At 44.8% G+C, this 22,276-nt stretch overlaps 1 protein-coding gene across 10 annotated transcripts in view; it reads right to left on the reverse strand.

The window, feature by feature from the left end:
* BANP (BTG3 associated nuclear protein) overlaps positions 1 to 22,276 on the reverse strand; it is a 110,700-nt gene that overhangs the window by 64,166 nt on the left and 24,258 nt on the right. For all 10 annotated transcript variants that reach the window (XM_033517102.1, XM_015640128.3, XM_033517103.1 and 7 more), the window contains exons 5-7: positions 20,223 to 20,345; positions 19,055 to 19,230; positions 10,958 to 11,197 (exon numbers count right to left, since the gene is read on the reverse strand). In XM_033517102.1, coding sequence (XP_033372993.1) covers positions 10,958 to 11,197; positions 19,055 to 19,230; positions 20,223 to 20,345 — 539 coding nt within the window. The remainder of the gene's footprint in view (positions 1 to 10,957; positions 11,198 to 19,054; positions 19,231 to 20,222; positions 20,346 to 22,276) is intronic.

The raw sequence follows: 22,276 nt of genomic DNA on the forward strand, positions 1-22,276 counted from the left end.
TATTCCAGGATGACACCTGATTTAATCCATGGGATATTCCAGGATGCCACTTGATTCAAAGGGAAATAAAAGTGCTATCAATTTTTCAGGTCAGGAGTCGCAGGTGCAGCGTGAGGAACAGGCTGAGCACCAGAGCTGGGACACAAAACATCCCCAAAAGTGCTTGATTAAAGGAAGGAAGGAAAAAAAACCTTCAGAAAACTGAAAGGGAGGAGGTTTGGATGGGATATTGGGAAGGAATTCTCCCATGGGAGGGTTTGGAGGGCCTGGCACAGGTGCCCAGAGCAGCTGTGGCTGCCCGTGGACCCCTGGAAGTGCCCAAGGCCAGGCTGGAATAACCTGGGATTCCAGAAGATTGGCATTGAATGAATTTTAACTCACTTCATCCCAATCCATTCCATGATTCTCCCTCCTGCCCAAACTGATCATTAATCAGTGTGATAAGGAATGGCCAGGAAATGCTGGCAGACACCACCAACCCCATGGAGAGAACAGCTCCAGAGGAAACCATGGAGAACAGACAACATCCTCACCAGGACAGGGGCAGACAGGAAAATTTTAACCTACAGAGCCCCAGAACCATCAGGGACAGATTTTCCAAGCCAGGCAATCTCATTTCCTTCCCTTAATCCATGAAATTTCCAGTTGCTGTCAGGGTGTCAAACTGGTCCAGACAATCAGTGCTGTTTACAGAGATTTTTACCACAACTGCAGACCTGCTCATGTGCAAATCAGGCTTGAAAAATTAACCCTAAAGCACAAAGAAAACTGATAAAAAACCAAAATGAATTTCAGATGGAAAATCTGTGCAGTTGCTATCGCAATCTAAAACGTTGTTTTACAACCAGGTCCTTAGCAAGACATTTCCTACCAGGAAAAATCTCAACCTAAAGGCAGTGGAGGGGTTTTTAAGCAGATAAAAAGTTCCCAATGGCTTTAAAAAGATGATTTACCTGCAGGAGAGAGAGAAATCCCCCAAACATGTGCACACAATAGAGGAGAAGTGGAGCGTGCTGACTCTGCTCCCTATCCACAAATGATTCCAGGCAGGAGAGCTCCCAGCTGCCTCATTCCCAGCATGTCCAACACCAAACACACACAGAAAAGCAGGATTTGGGAAATGAGACCCCTCACTTGGGGAAATCCATAGGAGAGAAAAGACAGGAATGCTGCAGGGAGAAGAGATTTGGCTTTTTTTGGGATCATTTATCCTCAAAATCTGCATCAAATGTTGGCATTTTACACAGCAGAGCCACAGAACAACACAGCAAAAAATCCAGTTGGGAATATAAATCAGCACTTGGACCAAAAGACAATATTTTGGAAGATGGATGCCCATAAAAGAAGAGTAAAGAACAGGATTTGGATGATTTAAGACCAGCTGAGTGTGTTTTTAGTGATCTTTTTGTGAATGGTGTCTCAAAAAAAAAGGTGTCCTTATTTTTAAACAATAAAATCCCAAAGTTTGCTTCTAGGGGGGAGGAATCTCATTTTTCCTGAACAAAGCTTTCCATGAAAAACACACCAGAGACTTAAAAATAATTCAGTGATTTCATAAATTGCAGGAGTTTGGGTGATTTCTACAGACAGAGAGATCCTGGCTGCAGCCTGGGAGATGAAAAAGGCTGCAAAGAGAATTCAGGGAGCCACAGGGGGAAATCAAGGATCAACATTCCAATCTTAGCAAGGAAAAGCTCAGGAAGAAGCCAAAAATCAGGAAAATCAAGTCAGCTTTAAAAGGCAACAGGTGCAGCAAGATGAGCCTGGGTCAGAGACACAGGGAGAGATCTTGGGAGTTAAAATTAAAATTAGCAACACAAGCAGGTTGGAAAATAAATCTTTCTGTGGTTCTTTAAAGGAAATAAAAACTAGGGAATGCAAAGAAAAACAAAGTTTGGAAATACAAAGCAAAAGAAGGTCAGAAATGCAAAGGAAAAAAAAAAAGATTTGGTACAAACATAGAGGTGGTGTCTGAAATGATTCAATACTCCCAAATTTTTGGAGAATCTGCTGGATAAAATAAGGAGAGAAAGGATTGGGGCTCCCTAAAACCAGGACTAATTATAAACTGAGAAAATCCCAGGAAAACTGTGTTCCTGAGGAAGCAATCCTCTCTTTCTCATAGGTCAGAAGTCAGGGAGCAGAAAAAACAACCCCCACAGAACATGAAACTGCAAAGAAATCGAATTAGGAACAAATTGAGAAGGAAGAGGAGACATTTGGGAGATGAAAACCAGACAAGAAATATTCCCACACTCAGAACCAAACTCCATGTCAGGAGTTTCATTCTTCAAACACCCCAAGTTTGTGCTGCTTCCCATTCTCCACCAAACACAGATTTCCGTGCAGAGTTCAAAGGTAAATCAGTATTTTCATGGACTTGGCAGAGTTATGCTGAGGTGGCCCAGAAATTCCTGCTGGTTTTGGTGCATTTGGAAAGATTTGGGAAAGTGCAAAACTAACAGCCACATAAACACAATGTATATTTCTATTAAATATTAAATATATTAAATATTAAATATATATTTATAGTAAATAAATAAACACAAATATATTTCCATTAAATACACAATCTAAGCAGATTTGGGTGACTTCTCCTTCATTTTCCAATTCCCTCTAATTTTTAAAACTTAAAGAAAAGCACCAGGAAGGGGAATTCATCTTAAAGTGATGGACAGAATCCTTTTGAATGGACAGGAATATGATGGATCCTACAGGAAACAAAGGCTCAGAGAAGAGAAGGGGTTGATTTTATTGGGCTTTGGCTCCAAAAATTCATTTTTTCTCAGCAGGGTCATACATTTGGAGTCTTTTTGATTAAACCAAGAGCACATGACAGTAAAATCTGCTGCTGTAAACACTGAGGGAGCAGAGGAAAAGCTGAAGCACCTCTGGAATTCCTCCTTGAGCTTCCAGGCTTTGATTCTCCAAACTCATCCTTGCCCTGCCCATATTGAAATGGTTGGAAAACAGGAATTGTTTCCTTCTTTGGCAGCTGGGGGGGGATGATGTCCACAGCTGACAGACACTTCTCCCCTCTAAATTCGGGATGTTTCGGTTTGGGATGCAGGAGGGGAGGGACCACAGAGCCTTGGAGGCTCCTCCAGTGTCACACGCCTGGAAAATCCTCCCTGACACCAAAAAATCCCTTTCCATGGCATTGCTCTCATCCAGCACGTCCAAAAAAAGACAGGAGGAGCTGCTGGGAACTTGGAGAGGGAGGAGGGAAGGCAAATTCAGCTACCAAGTCATTACTCTGTTCATTAATATTTATTGAGGATATTTGTCCCAATAGTTCATCTTTAACAAGTCACAGATTCGGAGGAGACATGAAAATTAAAGTTATTTTAAATGCCTTTGTTCTCCCAATTAAAAGAACCTTTCCATAAGTTTTAAAAATGAAAAATCAATGTTAATTAGGATCTATAATCTCCAAATTCCAGCAAGGAATCCCGTTCCAGAGCAGGAGAGCTCCTACACTCAGTCACACCTCAGCACCTCTCTGGAAAAGCAGCCAAGCTATTTTTACCTATTTTACAGCAAGCAGAACCTGCTTTATTCTGATTTATGGAAGGAACCATCAGCATTCAAATATTGCCATCTAGTGGGGTGTCAAATTCCCAGCGTGGCAGGAAAAGATGGATTTTTATCTGTTCCTGGGTTTGCTTCCATCCCAACTCCCCACAGCACACACCAAGTGCTCCCAAAGATTATGGAGCTGCAGGAGCAGAGAGGGGCTGGGGGATGGGGGCAGGTGAATGAATTAATTAATCCCTGCAGAATTAATTAATCCCTGCAGGAACAGGGTATTTGTGATGTTCCTGGAATTCCACGTGTTACAGCAGTGTCCAGAATTCCCAGAGAGATCCTTCAATCCCTTTCCTGATGGTGACAGAACCTCCACAGCTGTTTAATAACCTGAGGACAATTATTAGAAATTAATTAATCAACCCAACAAGAAAATAATTCTGGACCAAACAGAGGGTTTATAATCTGGAAAGAGAAAACTCTTCCTGTTCTCTACTCCAGGTCCCAGGTTACACCAGGGTGATGACACTGGACAAATGGCATTTGCTTCTACTTTTTTCCATCATTTAAAAAAAAAATATCCTACATTTATTCCTATTTTATCCCCCATTTTTAAAAGAGAAGACGACAGCTGCAGCAGAAACCTTCCCAAAGAAGGTTTTTTCCAAACTATTCAAATATTATAAAATAAAACTATTTTCAAACTACCCAACTTGCCATTTTTTTCTTTACACACTCCTGAAACAACTTAAAGCCCCTAAAAAAGCTGTTTTTATATCCCCAGCCTCACACTTGGTTTTAGCTGCCTCTCCAGCAGTGCAGACCTGCACACTTCAGCACGTACTTGAACTAAGTCTGGCCAAAAGGGAAAAGCACTGAGGGGTGGAAGGAGCGTGGAAACAGATGGTCCAAGTGAGCTCATACATCCATTTTGTGTTTTCTGGAGAGCCCAGCAAACACAAAAGTGCCTGACAGCACATCCCACATCAGCAGGGACTGACAGCCTCCACTGCTGCTTCTCCAGGAGTGGAAAACTGAATTCCTCACTTGTGTAACGCAAGGACAACGAGAGAAGTGTGAGGGGGAGAGAGAAAACACACAATTCATTTTCTTTCCCCAAAATTACTGCTTTTTTTTTTTTAGTTTATTAACAGGGACTGGCCAGGAAAATAATTGAAATCAAGAGAAGTGCTCAGGAAAGAAGCAAACTGCAGGCAGCAGCGAGCTGAGCTGAAAGCAAGGCCAGCATTGATGCCGTGGATGAGAACTGTGGTGCTGAGATAAACTCAATGGGTTCTCCCATTATCTTCTTGCCTGGCCTCAAAAGAGGTTATCAGTGCCCTGCATGTGGCAGCATTTAATTGATTCCCAAAGCAGCAGCTCTGAGGAGCTGGAGCCAGACTCGTGCAGCTCTGAGGGAGACAAACGGGAGAGCAGCAGCAGCACCAGGCCCTCCCAGCAGGAATTCAGGCTCTTCAGAGAGGAGAAAAGCCCAACAGAAAGGATTTCTTTCACTTCTGGATTTTTACAGATGTGCTGAGCTCTCAGACTTTGCTCCTGAGGAGGAGAGAGTTCAACAGCTCCGCAGCCTCTCCTGAGTTTTGTCCTGAGTTTTGTCCCTACCAGGTGGGCACTGGTGGCCTCCCAGCAAAGCCCAGCCTTGCAGGGTTAGCAGAGCCCCAGGCTGGGCTCAGAGCCCAGGTTCTGACCAGCCAGAGCTCAGCAGGACCTGCTCAATCCCCTCATCTGCTGCTGCAGAACTGGGCAAACTCAACCCTCCAACCTCCAGTGGATCCTCCCCTTCAGGCAGCAGGGGAGCAGAAATGTCCCCAGGAATGGGAGCTGAGCACCTGGGCTGGAGCAGAGCATCCCTGCCCATCCAGGGGCTGCCAAGGACAGATTTCAGTCCCTTCCAAAGCAAACAATTCCAGGCTTCTGTGATAACACCACAGGAACAGCCCAAAGTCAGTCTTTGCTTCCCAAGAACCACAGCCTGTGGTATTTAGCACTGGGAGAAGAAAATGCTGGCAAAAATTATTTCCAGGGACCACAGGATTAGCTCATCCATCAGGCACAAACCACAGGACTCCTGTTCAGGCTACCAGAGCTGGGAACAGGAGGTGTTATCCTACAGCACGAGGAAACAGCAGATGGGTTCAGCATCAGTGAGCATCAGGAAATTCCTGGGTTGAGCTCTGCCACTGTCCCAAACCTCCAGAGTATCCGTGGCTGATTCCTGAGGGAGCTGGGGAGGGATTGAAACAACAATTACCAATATTCAAATCACAGAAATCCATCAATTTCTGGTGCTGATGAAATGTTAAAGGCATGGGACAAAATGCCAATTTGGATAATTTTTCTTCAGGCTCTCCAGCAGCCTCCAGACGGAATCCAAGGTTTGGATGCACCTCTCCAGCTGCTGATGTTCAGGATTGTGGTGTGTAGGTGTCACACTTTTAAACCATGGGATGTTATTCAATACCCCAAGAGGCAGGAACTTGTGGGATATTCAGAAATGAGACACGAGAAGCTCAAAATTACAAACAGGAAATTAAAGGAAAATCCAAAAAATAGGTACAAATATTAGGAAGGAAATGAGGAAAAAGGAAAAATTGGTAGAGTTAATAAAAATGCAGTAATAAAAAAGGCTTTTGGAAGTGGGAGAGTAGAAGAAAGAAGAAGGAAGAAGCAGAAAGAAGAACAGAAAATAGTGATGACATTTTATAATGGATGACCTCAGTACCTGCAGTGGTTGTTTAGGGCACCTGAAGGGAGACAGAAGATGAAGAAAAGGAATTTCCAAGGGTCTGGAGGGAGAGGACACAGGGAATGGATTCCCACTGCCAGGGGCAGGGTTAGGTGGGATTTTGGGAAGGAATCATTCCCTGGGAGGGTGGGCAGGCCCTGGAATGGATTCCCAGAGCAGCTGGGGCTGTCCCTGGATCCCTGGAAGTGCCCAAGGCCAGGTTGGATGGGGCTTGGAGCAGCCTGGGACAGGGGAAGGTGTCCCTGCCATGGCAGGGGGTGGCACTGGATCTTTAAAATATAAATCTAAATAATTGGTGCCCACAGCCCAAACCATTCCAGGATTCCATGATAAACATCCCACAAAACAGCACCAGCCTGGAGTATCCCACAAAACCGACCCTCTGCTGGAGAAACATCCGAGCTCAGCTCATCCATGAGAACTTCCTGCCCTTCCTCCAGTATTTCCAAGCAGGATAATCCCCGGGAAGGACAGAAATGTGATCTAGCTGCTGTTTATCCTGCGTTGTTATTAAGCTCAGACTCTCCACAAAAAGCTGGAGCAGCAGTGCCGAGCTCCCCACACGTTTTCCACGCCACCAGTGGCAGCTTCAACCGGCCCAACCTGCCTGGGCTGGGGCAGGAATATTTATATTTATATTTCTCCATACATAAACTCATCCCACTGACATCAATTCCACAGCCAAATGTGTTTCCTATTAAGCAGCCGTGTGTGGGCTGCAGCTCCAGAGCTGGTGTGTGGATTTTTGGGAAGCAGAGCCAGTGTTTAATTCCATTTGGCCTCTGCTGAGGACACAACTCCTTTCAGAGTGTATTAACATCTCTTTCAACTCCTGCAGTAGGAAAAGTGCTCCCATCCCTACTGGAAGCAATGTTTTATATAACAGGAACACCAAGCTTTGATGAGGGATTTCTTTCTGTGTCGCGTTTTTGTGTCTTAAAAAGTGAAGTTGTTTGGCATTTGAAGCAGAAAATGCATCATTCAGAGTTAAAAATCAGATTTTATCATTAGGTATTCTCAGCTAGTGCTTTGTTTTATGGTATTTAGAAGACAGGAATGTATTCTGGGTGAAATTAAAGGGAAAGGGGAAAAGTCACTCCATGAAAATCTTGGAAGCAGATGGGAAAATTCACCCAAATTTTTCCCCACTGTTTCCTCCCCTCTGTGAGCACTGGAGGGTTTGGGTGGGGGATTTATGTTTTTGAGTTGGTTTTTTTTCCAGCAACAATCCTGTCCCTAACAAGAGAGTTATTTCCACGTGCATAAATAATTCCCTGAGCAACAGATGCTGTCTGGAGCCAAAATTGGAATTTTGGGGTCCAATAACACAAGGGCACAGGTTCCCCTTAATGCAATTCATGAGTTTGGGTCTCCTTCCTCCACCCAACCACAAATTCTGCATTAAATTTGCAGGTTCTGAGTTTACATCCTCTTGGAATAATTAACCAGAACTGACAAAAAAGTGGAAAAATGATTGGTGAGAGTCTGCAAAAACCCATGTGCAGAGCAAGAGGCTTGCACAGAAACAACACACAAAGTTACACACAATAATATATAAAATATGTGTATATATAAATATATATTAAAGTAACTAATATCATTTTATTTTCATTTAGTTACTTTGATTATTTTGAAGAATAAGAACTACTGGTAAATTTTCTTTTCTGAGCTTCAGAAATCCCCTCTCCATTTTTTCCAGCATGCCACAGAAAAACATCTTTTCTATTACACCATTTCTTATAACTGCAAAATTCTGAATTTGAGAATCTGGCTTTTTCCAACTCACTCATGGAAATTGTTGTAAAATCTCCAAAGAGCTAAACCTGTATTTTCTGTTAGGCAAAGAAAATTACAACTGAGGATGTTCTTGTATCGTATTTCACCAGCTAAAGTCTCCATTTTTAGCAGGGCTGAGGTAATGAGCTATTCAATGACAGAGATTGTGCTTAAATCATTCTGGTTTCTTGCCCAAAAACTCTCCTCAGTACCACTGCCACCCCACAAGCAAATTCCTACCACAAGTGAAAATTTAAACTTCCAAAGATCAACTTTCCTCTCTTCTTGTGGTAAACCCTGTGCAGAGCATCAAGAATTTTTAATAAACACACAGCTCTTCATTTTCTATACTTTCTGCATATTACACAAAATACTTTCTCTATTAAATACAGATTTGCTTGGTGTTTTTCTTATAGAAAAAACAACAAAAAAAAAGGGGATGGAATATATTTCCACTGACAAACTGCAAGAAACTTGAAACAAAAGGAAAAATAAAATCCTTTCTATTTCCTTGGGCTCCTCTGGCTGTGATTGGCACAGGCCAGGCCGATGACATTGGATTTTTCATTTCTGTTTGAATTAAGTCATCAAAGCAGGATTGCTCAGAGCAGAAGCAAACCAGCACTGAGGGTTCCCAGGCCAGGGAAACTCAGCTTTGGGGTGATTTTCTGGGAGAACACTTCAGGGATCAAGGCAGATGTGTGTGCACTGGGAAAGGGGATATGGGATGGATGGCAGGGCTCTTCCCAGGGTGGAATAGAGGGATGGGATCATGGCTCACACAAACCCAGCAGGAGCTCTGCCACTGAGCTGAGCACGGGCACATCCTCCAGAGCTGAGCGCTCCACATTCCTCACCAGGCTGCTGGAATCCAATTCCACTCCCACTTAATCACTTCCAGTGATGACATATGAGGTTATTAAGTGAAATCATCATTTCTGAACCACTGTTCTCACTGTTACATTTGCTGCTCCATCAAGTGTTTTCCTTGCTGGTTGCCACAGGATTCTTTGTCCTTGCTGGGAGCAAATCCCCAGAAGCATCATCATTTCACTGCCCAAACCAGTCTTCTCTGGCCAGATCCACACAGGGTCTGTTTTTTCCAGAAATCCCTGCTTTTTTATGGCCTGGCTCCCAAAAGAAAACAACACCCCAGCCAACAGGAGGAAGGAATGAAGTTGTTTCAGATACCTGGATCCCCAGTCTGATCAAAATCAGACACTGATTGCTGCTCATGATCCCCTGCTCTCACATCTGGGCCATCCCAGACCTTCTCCAGCTGCAGGGATCACTTCCATAATCCAGTTTCTTCCTGGTCAGAATGCCTCACAGAAATGACATCATCCTGAGCACTTTGGGTCACATGGACACATTCCTTCCCCATGCTCACACTGGCAAACATCTCATCTTCTCCACAACCACTTACAAACTGACCCGTGTGATTTGTGCTCTCACATTTAAGGGATGGCAAAAGAACTGCCTGGGAATTGCTTTAACACTGGAATAAGATCCATTTCTTAGTGTTTCTAAAAGCTCTTAACAAAAATCTGTGTTTTAATAACAACGTGATTGAGACTGATGAGATCGGCAGACAAAAAGGCTTTGGAGGTCAGCATTAATTTGAATTAGCAGCTCTCTTAAAAATACAGATTTAATGTGTTTGTAAAAGAAGCCTGAAAGTCTTCTGCTTCAGGTAAATAATGATGCAAAAATTGCCCAAATGCAGTCACCTGAGTGGGTTAGATCTGGCTTTCAATTTCCCCAAAAACAGCCTGAAAACCACTGGAAACAACAGCAGATAACAGGAATGTGTTTCCTGCCATCATCAAACACCATTCCCTTTCTGTAACCATCACACAGCCACTTCTTCAAACCCCATCCCAAACAATCCCTTGCTGACCTGTTCTTAAGCCTTCCCTGGAGTTTCAAATTGCCAATTCCATACAAAACTCACCAGCAGAACAAATTATTCCCTCTCCAGATCCACTGCTCACCTACACAAAATGTGACTAGAAAGAATCTTGTACCAACAAGATTCCTGGTTTATTAAAATCCAGCTCAAGAATCACTCCTGGGCCTGCACAGACACCCCAACAATCCCAGCCTGTCCCTCCAAACACTCCTGGAGCTCTGGCAGCCTCAGGGCTGGGATTCCCTGATTCCAGTGCTCAACCACCACCTGGCAGAAGAAACTTCTCCCAAAATCCTGGTTCTGCTATTTTATTGGAAATAAAGCACAGGGAGCAGATTTGGCTGCCCTCAGTGTATTCACTAGGAGTCACCACACCAGAACATGATGCTCACGTCCAGATTCCTCTTTGCATTTCAAACCAGTGGCTGTGCCTTTGTTCTATATGAAACCACATTTGATTCCTTTTAAATTAACAAATATCATGCCTTTAACACAAATAGCATCAGTTGACAGCTCCATAACAGCTTAAATAGACCAAAGGCACATGGAGCAGACAGAAATCCATCGGCATTCTGCACGTTCCTGCTGTGAATCCACAGATTTTATGATCCTGAGACTGCCAACTTTCCCCATCACAACCTCAGCAAGTCTTTTGAAAAGAGAGACATAAATGAGAAATCAAAAACTACGGTTCAAGACCATGCTGGTTTGAGCACTTGAACAGTATTGAAATTTGTGTTACTTATTATTTCTACAATATTTACTACACTCACAAAAAAGTCAGAATTCAGAATAAAAGACTGAGGAATTTCTGGTGAATACCCACCAACTGAAATAAACCAGCCCATTAGGATTTCTTCCTAAAAACCCCTAAACCTTCCCCATAAACAAAAGCCAGCAGAACATCTCTCCCCACATCAAACACGCTCTTCCAACACCGTTTAACGTGTCCGTATCCGCACGCTAAAACTCACAGCGAATCCCGTAGATCATGAGAGGATCCAGCTGCTTCTTGCCGTGCTTCCCCTGGCCCGAGAGGTTGGAGATGGCCTGGATCTCCCTGTGGAAGAGGTAATCCAGCAGGGTGAGGGCCATCTTCTCGGCCGTGCGGCAGTTGGTGCTGATGTGCAGCATGTCGGCGGGCGTGATGGGGCAGCGCACGCGCATCTCGGGGTTGTTCTCGTCGCCCAGCCACGTCCCGTTGGGGTAATCCTCTGAAACACACGGTGGGGAAAGGCTGAGCAAGGAGGCAGGCTCGGGAGATGGACAAGAAAGTCGTCTCCCCCCAGTTTGCTCCCCGGTGTCTGTGAGATTCCATGAGATTCCCAGCTGAGCACAGCGGGATCGCGGCATCGAAACCCAAATTCACCCCAACAGTGACCAAAAATTATTATTGTCCTTCACCTCCTGGCCTACACAGGAGCTGCTGCAGCCAGTCCAGGTGTCCAATACACTCTCTTTTATTGAGAAACCACTCCGGGCCCAGGGCTCTCATCCCCAGAGTTACTGCAGCTCTGGGATATTCTCAAAGCACAGCAAATCTCAAGCAGCCAACAGCTTTTCCCTTACCCCAAACCCATGAGATTAAAACAAGGCTAAGCAAGATGACAGACTTAAGGAATTCTAATCAATAGTGAACACTAAGTGGTTCAATCATTTAAAAGGAGCACATCAAGCAATGACAATCTAGGATGTAACCAGAGGTCCCAAGCAAAATTTGTATTTTTCCTCATATTTACTCACTACATTAATTTCTAAATAAAAGTTTCCCAAGGAACAGGCCCAGCAGAAAGATAATTAATCAATCACTAATCATCTTCCCTCTTATTCAAATACAAGATTATCCCATACTTAATATATTAAGAAGCTTTAAGAATATTAAGAAGGTTTTTTCTTTCCCAGTTTCCCAGGGAGAGGAAAAAAAAAAAAAATGAATACTAGGGATTTAATTAAATGAATTATTTAAATTCAAAAGAATACTATGTCTTCACTTCAATTAACCTGTGCAGACTATGGCAAAAGTTGATGGATTCAAGACTGACCAGAAACTGGAACAGAGCTCAGGACCAATCCCACCTCAAGTGGAGGATGGAACACACGGCCGAGGATGAGACTCCCATTCCAGATATTCCAGAATTCCTCACACTGCTAACAGGAGCTGGGTATTAAACACTCCAGCAATATTTCAGTGTCCACTGACATGGACCATTTGGATTTGATTTCCATGTTTGCTCAAGTCTGTGGAGTAAAACAAGGTTTGCTGACTGAGGGGCCACTCAGCCCTTCCACAGAGAGCTTGACAGTAATTTACTGTGAACAACATTCAGTTACAATTGCATTCATGACTTTCCTTTCATTAAGTGATCTTAGAGCAGAGTTTTGTGATACAGACTAAGCCCAAATTCCTGGTTTCCATAACCCTTCCAAGTCCCAAACAAGGTGGCAGAGCTCAGGTCAAACAGTGAGCAGAATCTGCATTTCCAAACCCTGCACTGGCGTTTATCCCACTACCAGCCAGAAGAACTCAATAAAATATAACATAAAAGCAACTCCAAACACTCCAAACTGCTTTTCCAGCACGACCTTTGGCTTGAGTCACCCCACATGTCAGGGCTGAGTAACGACAGGATGAGGCAAACGTTGGATTGTGCAATCCTGATTTATCACTGTGAGCAGCAGATTATCAGCAGCACCAGAGCCACACAAGGAATGGTTTGGGCTGGAAGGGACCTTAAAGCTCATCTCCTCCACCCCTGCCATGGGCAGGGACAACTTCCACCATCCCAGGCTGCTCCAAACCCTGTCCAGCCCAGCCTTGGACACTTCCAGGGATCCAGGAGCAGCCCCAGCTCCTCTCAGCATCCTGTGCCAGGGCCTGCCCACCCTCACAAGGAATAATTCCTTCCTCATACTCAGCAGCTTGCAAGGAAAACTATTTATTGTTGATGTATGTAGCAACTCATCCCTCAAACTTTTTTCTGCTGAAATCAGAACTTCATGCTCTGTCCTGAATATATTTTTATTCACTTGCAAATTGCTTGTATTTTTTTTATTTTTTTCTTTCTTAATTTGATCCTTTCCTTTTTATCCTGAGCCAGGATAGGTCACACTGGCTGCTTTCTGCTCCCAGTACCAGGTGCCATCTGAAAAATAAAGTGGTTTGGATGAGTTGTGCCTTGTTTTGCATGCCACTGTGTCTGGCCTCACCACAAGTCTGGTTACCATTATCAGGGAAAACAACAGGCTGTTCCTCAAGATAAATGGACTGGCTTAGAAAAATTTGGGCAGATCTGGCGAAGCAAAACCATCTCTGGATCAATGTGTACGTTTTTGAAAGAAATTCTAGGAAGCCTGAATAAATTATCCTCCAGCCTATCACAGCCTTACAGCTCACAGGATTGCTGCTGGGTACAGGAATTTCTACTCTTTATGGAACACCTTTTGCCTGCAGACTTTTCTAACAAATGTTGTTAACCTACATGAACTAAAGATTTTGTTCAATTTGCAAAATCCTCTCTTTTTTCTGCTGGCACAGAGTCCAGAACATACTGTTTTTACCACATGCAACTGTTCTTTTATTGCTCCCAGCCTGGAAAAAAAGACATTATCTTGTTATTCTGACCTATGACCACAATCCCCCCACTAAATTATCTCTTGCATTTTCCTCCTGCTTTCAAAGTTTCAACAGAAAGGGAATTTATTTTATAACCATTTTGCATTAAGCATGACTGAAGTTAACCATGAAACCACTGCAGCTCCGTGAGGGCAAAAAAAGCTGAATTATTCCTTATTTTAGATCAAAAATCATTCCTGCCAGGCTGCCAACACATCTGGCACTTTGTAGGGAGAAAGTACAGGATTGGCACCCAAAAATCTGGTGGAAAGAGGAAAATCCAGGGCTGGTTCTGAGTGAGGCACAAATGCCCTGAGCTCTGGTGTGATGTGGAGGAGAATGGATAAGGAAGGAAGAAAACAGAATGGAAATTCTCTCTGAGCAATGAAATACATAAACACTATTGACTAAACCTGGATCACTGGAGGCTCCCAGCACTCAAACATCCTGTAATGCACGTGGAATGGTTCTTTAGGAGTAATCTCAGGCTTCACAGGTGGTACCTGGGAATGCACTGTAAAAGCCAGACTCTCACCCAGCACTGCACAGCCATACCCTGCTGCTGCTGCTGCTCCTTAAAGACTTCCAAAAACTCAGGAAATGTGAGCTGGGGAGGAAGAGAATGCTCAAAGGACACCCTTCAACTGCACACACTCATCTGGAGCTCAGCTCATCACACACCTTCTCGTTTTGCCCCATTTTTCTGTCATGAATTAACTGAGGAAGAATTTCACTCCCTGGCACAGCTGCCCAAGGTGGAGTGTCCCTCTCTGGAGGCATCCCAAACCCACCTGGCTGTGTTCCTCCTGCTCCTGGTGCCCCTGCCTGGGGCTGGGTGATCCCAGAGCTCCCTTCCAACCCCAACCATCCTCTGATTCTGTGAATTTTCCTGCTGCCCTTCAAGGGGAAAGGTGCTTCCTTGCCTTTTTTACACTAAATATCATTTCTCCTGGTCACTTCTCCTTCCAGTGCACAAAGTCCTGCCAGCCTTGTCCCTCTCTGCACTCACAGCCTTGTTTCCACAACACACCAATTTCCAGCTCCTCTTCAATGCTCTTTTTTCAGCATCACAAAATTGGCCTTTATCTCCATTCTACTCGGCCCAGTTTGCTTTTCAGTGCTGGTTTTGACCCTTTGTTGCTGCATTTCTTTTCCCTCCCAGCACAGCTGAGCACCCATCCCTGCTCGGGACGTGCCGGGGGCTGCCACGCAAACGAGGAATTCTCTGGGAACAGGAGGAGCCAGTTTGGGGTCAGCAGCAAGAAAAGCCCTGTCAAGAGAACAAAAACCAGACAGGGGCTGCTCTGGACGTGCTCTCCCACCCAGGGAAGTGACAAACACTGAGCTGTTACATTTTTCCATCGGGATATACTGACATGGGAGACTAAAAGCAAAGCCAGGCTCTGCTCTCTCCCCAGGAGCTGTCAGTCATTCCTTTAAAACTAAGGAAAACAAAAGGAAACACCTGCCCACAGAAATGCTGGAATTAACATCTTCCATGGCTCCAAGAAGTTGTGTTTATTTTACTCTCAAGGCTGGGTGCAAAGTTGGCAGTGGTAGCAAAAGACCGGTAGGTGCAGAGAGGCAGAAAGATGAATTAATCTTTAAAAAATTAAAATGAACCCCAAAAAAACAAATCCCAACCTACAAAAATAAACCTCCATTTCTAGAGAAATTAAATAACGTTTTGGCTGATGTATAGAAGATTCAACACCAGCATCATGTGGAGGGCTGGAACAGGATGGGCTTCAAGGTTCCTTCCAAGCCAAACCATTGCGTGATTCTGTGATCTTTTAATGAGCTCCTGTCCATTAGCAAGAGTTCACAGGGGCAGTGATTAATTGGCAGAGACTCCAGAGCACTGACTTTATTAATTAAAAATCATTAAGTTCTGTGGAAGGGAGGGACACCTCCAGATCCAGCAGTGGGACTGTGCTAAAAAAAAAAAAAGGTTAAAGAGCTTTAAAGTCACATTCAGCAAAAGCTCCTCCAGCACAAAATGCAGTTCAGACCCTGGGAATTCTGGCTAAGGAACAACACCCACGGCCTGGGCACAGAGCTGGAGCTCTTCACTTGACTCTTCTTTCTGGGGGGAAAGAAAGGTTTCATTTCCTTGTGAATATCAAAGAAAAATCCCAGAATCATGGAATGGTTTGGGTTGGAAGGGACATTGGAGATTGTCCAGTTCCAGCCCTGACACCTTCCACTATCCCAGGGTGCTCCAAGCCCTGCCAGCCTGGCCTGGGACACCTCCAGGGACCCAGGGGCAGCCACAGTAAATCACATTTAATGATTTTTTTGAAGTCTTGTCTGGGAAATCCATTCCAGGGCCTCCCCAAACCTCACAGGGAGGATTTCCTACCCAGTATCCCACCTAACCCTGCCCTGTTTCCGTTTAAATCCAGAAGAATCTTGTGCTCCAGGTAAACCTTCCACAGCACACAAAGGCTGTGGCTGAAGGAGACCCAGCCCCAGCTCACTCCCAAGACCCTGTGCATCCAGGACCAGGAGATATTTTGGGAACAGCCACAGGTTCTTCAGCCTCAGCACAACATCAGTAAGGTCACTTGTTTGTTAAGAATAAACCTCAGTTTTGGTGCAATCCAAGAGAGATTTCCTTATTTAATGACTCATGGTAGGATGCGATCAGATAAAAAGTTCAGATAAAAAAAGATCCAAATAAAATTCATCCATGGACTCAAAGGGCATTATAAAACCTTGGAAAATGTGTTCCATGTCAAAAAATAAGATTTCTAATTTGGGTTTTGCCCTTTTTTCCTTGTTTAACATATCTTTGTTATATTTGGGTGGAGGTGGGCCACTGTTAACTCCAAATATCCCTGTGGCAGACACCTGCAAGAAATTCAACTGCTGGCTCCTAATAATTGGAAAAAAAAAAACAAATAACCCCAAAGCAATTCAATTTTTATCATTTTCTTTGGCTTTCACAAGTCCTGAAGCCTCATCAGTGTCTCCACATCATTTTGTGTTAGGGTACAAAAGGTTCACTCCTGTTCTGCTCCAGCTCCTTCTCAGTGTCCTGAGGAGTCTGGCAGGAAAGAGCTCCAAGTGCTCATCCCACGTGTGAGATCTGATCCTGCCCTGAGCTGGAAAATCCTGTGCACAGATAAGTCTGGGCCATGCACAGAGAGCTGCTTGGATTCCCATTTGGAAAGCAAATCCTGAGTGCTGTTTAATGCTGCCATTATCAAATGACTGCTTCAGATGCCAAGCTGAGGAGACAAGATGTGACTGAGGAGTTCTCTCTGGAAAAAACATCATCAGTCATCCCTTAATTAACACCCAGTGCAGAGCAGTCTCCCCTTCTCTGCTCCAAAATCACACATTTCCAACTCTGCATCAGAAACTGGAGGGACAGGACACAGGGAATGGTTTCAAACCGGGGTTAAATGGGATATTGGGAAGGAATTCCTCCCTGTGAGGTTGGGGAGACCCTGGAATGGAATTCCCAGAGCAGCTCTGGAAGTGCTCAAGGCCAGGCTGGACAGGGCTTGGAGCAGCCTGGGATAGGGGAAGGTGTCAGGGCTGGAATTGGAAGAGCTTTAAGGTCCCTTCCCACCCAAACCATTCCGTGATTCAGTGTTTTCAGAGCTATGAAAGCCCAAAGAACTGATTCACAAATTAAGTTCCTTGCAAGGAGAACACTAAAGACCAGCTGCAGCATTTTAGGGAAATCCAATTCAGAATCTTTAGAACTTGAAAAATGCACAAGAACTCTGGAAAGCACAGGAAAAGAGTCTCAAAATAACTTTTCCTGCTCTTACCACCATGAAGGTGCATGTGCAGTGTGTGAAAACTGAAAAGAAAAATAACATTGGGCCATTACATCCATCCCATGCAACCATTATAGAATAAACCATTATAGAATAAACCATTATAAAAGAAATTTCCTCATGTTTAGTGTGTAACACTTAATGGCTCTCCTGCTCCAAAAGTTTCAGTGAAATTAAAAAAGCTCTTCCTGTGCTCTTTGCTCTGCATAGTCCAAAGCTCACTGTTTTTAAGCCTAATTAGAACATTCACAATTAAATATAATGCACTGCTGTGTTTCAAGTGAGAAGATGCTGCACTCCAAAACTCCCAGTAAGAACAAATGCATGCCAAAATTAACTGGACTTTAAACACACACATGGAATGAAGTCACAGTGTTCAGTCAGCAAAAAACCCAGCCTTGTTCTACACCATTACTGGAACTGGGTCAAAGCTCCTGTATCATTATTTTTCAGGGATAGAAAGGCAATAACACTAATTTTTAAATGATCACAAAAGCAACCAGCAGAGAGAAAACAGTGCCTTTATAGAAATCCATTTCCTAAATCCTGAAAATATCCAGAGCTCAGTGTCAGATCAAACCAACTCTAAACACAGTTTAGTTTTGCTTTCCAGAGCCAGGATGACAGAGTGGAGCTGCCCTGAACACCTGGTGTTTGGTCTCAGTCCTGGACTGGGATCTCCATCCTCAGCCCCTCAGGTTTTACCTGTGCACCCCTCAGGGTTCACCTGGAATTCTGTCCCAGCTGCTGAAAGCCAAGGGCTGCTGTGACTTTGCCTCTCCCTGCACACCAGCCCTGTTATTCTCCATCTCTTCCTTTATTAATAATTGAATTTGTGCCACCCTGCAGGTGAAGTCACTTAGCAATTCCCTCCCATGCAAGGGCAAGGGCAGGTGGAGGGGGGGTCACTGATCTGATCCTCCAAGCATTCATCAATCTCAGAGGTTTTGAATGGATGAGTGTTCCAAAGGTCTGAGGCAAATCAGATCTGCAGACATTAATGGATTGGGTGTTTCTTCAGAATTTACATGCACATCAGTGGGTCAAACCCCACGTTTGTGCAAATCTGTGCCAGGCCAAGGCAGAAAGGGAATTATACAGCAAACATTCTCCTGATGCTGCTTTGCTCCTGCTATAGCTGACAGAGCAGTAAAAATTCTGGAATCACTGAGGTTGGAAGAAAACTCCAGGATCAGAGTCCAGCCTGTGCCCAGTCCCCACCATGTCCCCAGCCCTGAGCTCTGAGTGCCACATCCAGGAATTGCTGGGACACCTCCAGGGATGGGCACTCCAACCCTCCCTGGGCACTTCCAATTCCTGATCCCCCTTTCCATGGGGAAATTCCTGCTGCTGTCCACCCTGAGCCTCCCCTGGCCCAGCCTGAGGCCTGAGCTCTCCTCCTGTCCCTGTTCCCCCCGGCTGTCCCCTCCTGGCAGGGAGCTGTGCAGAGCCAGAAATTCCCCCTGGATGAGCCAAATCTCCAGTTTACAGGATTTGTTCTGGAGAGGACCTTGTTTTCCCAAGACAGCTGAGGGTTTTCCAGCGAGGCCTTTAGGATGCTTGCCCTCCTGGCCTGAGTTACCTCAGCAATTCCAAGCATAGGAGTACTGAGGTCACACAGAAAGCACAAACAAGGCCAAGAAGAGCCTTGGCAGCAGCCATACCTTCAGAGTTGAGGGTGATGAGGGTGACGTTGTTGCCAATGCTCTGGCTGCCCACCTGGCCGCTGTTGGACACGGAGTCGCTGGCCTCGGAGCCGCTCTCGCCGTCCTCGTTGTGGCTGTCGTCGTGGCCGGGCACCTTGACCACGATGGTGTTCTGCCTGCGCCCTGGAACCGCACTGCAAGGAACAGTGTGCACCTCAGAGAACCCCTCAGCACAGAACTGAGAATTCCAGAGTTTGGGGTTCAGCTGGGGGCCCTGCACGTGCTCGTGGGGGGATTGAAAGTGCAAACGGACAAAAGGAACGGGCTGGATAAAACGCGCTCCTTCACACCGCTCTGCTCCTCTGGGACTTGGAGCTATCCAGCAAAATAAAAATCACACAGAATCACCAGGCTGCAAGAGATGAGTTCAACCCATTCCCAAACACCTCAACTAAACCATGGCACCGAGTGCCACATCCAGTCTTTTGTCAAAAACATCCAGGGATGGCGACTCCACCACCTCCTCGGGCAGACAATTCCAGTACTTTATCACTCTTCCTCTAAGATCAATATATTTTTGAAAATATATTTTTTTATGTATTTTATATATATATATATATTTTTGAAAATATATATTTTGAAAGTACTTTTTCCTAACATCCAACCTATATTTCCCTTGGTGCAACTTAAGACTGTGTTCTTTGGGTCACAGCACAAGGAATGAAAAAATCTTAGGTATCAACTGCCTACATCTGCTTCAATGGAAAAGTCTAGGCCCCATGTGCAGAACAAAAGAAATATCCGAGTAATTTATAAAAATATATTAATTACAACCATTTTCCACCCAGAATCCCTAGGTCTGCTTGCTTAAAATTCACTTTAGGTAGTCCAAGTTTTCCTTGGACTGCACAGTCCTCCTTCAGCTGGTTAAATACAGGATTTTGGCGTGCTCCCAAGGGATTGTGCATCCATGGAAAAATCCTTCTTTAACTTAACACAGAGATAATCCCAGCTCCTCCAGGATGTTCTCTCCCATCAAGAGGGAAGCAGGAGAACCCATCCAAGCCCAGGTTCAATCTTTCCCCCATTATTACCTCGAGCATTCCTCGCTTTCCCTTCAAATTGCCTTTGAAACTGGTCCTGCCCAAGGAGGGCCTGAGGGAGGATTGCAGGGAATGTCACTCACTTGCTGAGGATGTTCTCCAGGGAATCTGCTGCTCTGCTCAGCGGCTCCTCCTGCCCCACCATCTTGGCCACGATGGAATTCTGCCGGTCGTTGTTGAGGATCACTGTGGTCTGAGGGACAACACTGCAAACAGAAAAGAAAAAAGCACAAAGGGAACGGGAATGTAAAGGAGAAAAGCTTATAAATAATCCATGAAGAGGTTTTTGGTTTAAGGAATCCAGGGAGGCCTCTGGGCCTCGTCCCTCTCCTGACATTGCTGACGCTGGCAATCCATCGAGCCTGACACCTCGAGCACTCCGATTTTTCCAGAGGATGGATGGCTCCAATGGAATTATATCAAATTATATCAAAGTCCACGACCCCTGGGGAAGCAATAAGGAATTCATCAATTCAGGACACATGGGGGAAGTCTGTAAATCACAGCTCCACCAAATTCCTTCTGGGAGAATCCCAGTGTTTGCAGAGGTGCTGTGGCTGCTGTACAGGGTAATGCACCGGTTTCAGCAGATGACTCCTAGGAAAAGAGAATCTGAAAGGATTGATTGCTAAAGAGGATGATGAGCATGGTTAAAGGGTGTGTGTTGTCCTCCAGGGTGAGGAGATGAGCAGCTCAAGAAGCATCAGAGCAAACAGGACCAGACTGTAACTGAATAAAACAAGACTAAACCACCTGAGTGCATGTCACACATTAAAAACCCTAAAACCAAACACCAAAACCATTTCATGCGTGAGAAACCACAAAAAGCTTCTCTTATCGCTCCTGATGCCAATGGAGAAGGAAAACTTGAGACATCATGCAGTTTACACTGGGCTGCAAAAGGAAATGTGAAATAAACAGCTGTCTCCACATGCAGACTGGCACATGATCTGTGTGAAGCGATTATTCACATTACTGCCACACCATCACTCAATATTCCAGAGGGGGACTGGAGACTTCAGCTGTTCCTGCTGTGCTCAGGGACAACCAAAGCAGAGAAATGCTTTTTTAGTTCCCCTCTGCTCCCCACAGTCAACAGCTTGCTCTTGTTTCCACTGCTCCAACATCCCACACGTGACTGGGGCTCGTTTATTTTCCCTTGGCTAATTGCTGAAGCACAAATGAAGCTGATCTGGTGACAGCAAGCACGTTTCTTCAGCTGTAGCAGAGCACACACTTGAACACTCACATGGCTGTGTGAGCCTGAAACGCCAAATTATCCATCAGCAAGGGGAGATAAGGGCCTGTCGTGGAGCTGAGGATGGATGGAGCCTGGTTTTGGCACAAATAAAATGCTTGACCCCAGAGTTTTTGGCTCCAGAAGTCCCAGGCTCCGATGCCCTGCCTCCCACTGCCAGGGCCTGCGTGTGCTGCTGGAAACAGATGGGATTCCTCAGGGAATGCAAGGATCTCCGACCTGGGGAGGCTCTGGAAGATGTCTGGCTCATCCCAGACCAGTGCAGGCTCTGCCAGAGCTCCTCACGTGCACGTGGAGCTCAGATTTTAGAAAGAAATAAAGAAATGGGGAGTTCTGTTGCTTTCCTGTCGTTCTCTGGAGAATCAGGATTTAGAGTGACTCCAGTCACCTGCTCAAGGGGGAAAACCCACACATTTTTGTTTTAAAAAAAAGACAATTCTCATCTCTTTCCTCTGTGCCAAACATTTAAAAACCCCACCAAACACTTGATACAACAAGGAGATGTGGCAGCTCCCAGGCCAGCAGCGTCGTGTGTGTGCTCATTACATTTCCCAAATTATCCAAACAGCTCCTCTGCAAGTTCTCACATCCCAGTTTCAAATGTTCAGCTATTTTGCTCTTCCTTTCAGACACTGCTCTTTATCACCATCTCCCTTGCAATCACTTCTGAAGGCCTGTTTAAAATGTCACTTACCAAAGCTTCTTTTTAATGAAGACTCTGAATAATTAATTTCAACTGGAGAGATAAATGCAATAAAATTACATTTAGAAAGTCCTTAGCATTTTGCTCTTACTTAAAAAAAAGCCTTAGCACTAAAAATTGGCATAAAATAAGGAATTAGGGGGGGGTTGCTTTGTTTTAGGAATGCTCATTTTTAT

Source organism: Parus major, chromosome 11 (genome assembly GCF_001522545.3).
Source record: "Parus major isolate Abel chromosome 11, Parus_major1.1, whole genome shotgun sequence".
In the NCBI taxonomy this organism is placed as follows: Eukaryota; Metazoa; Chordata; class Aves; order Passeriformes; family Paridae; genus Parus; species Parus major.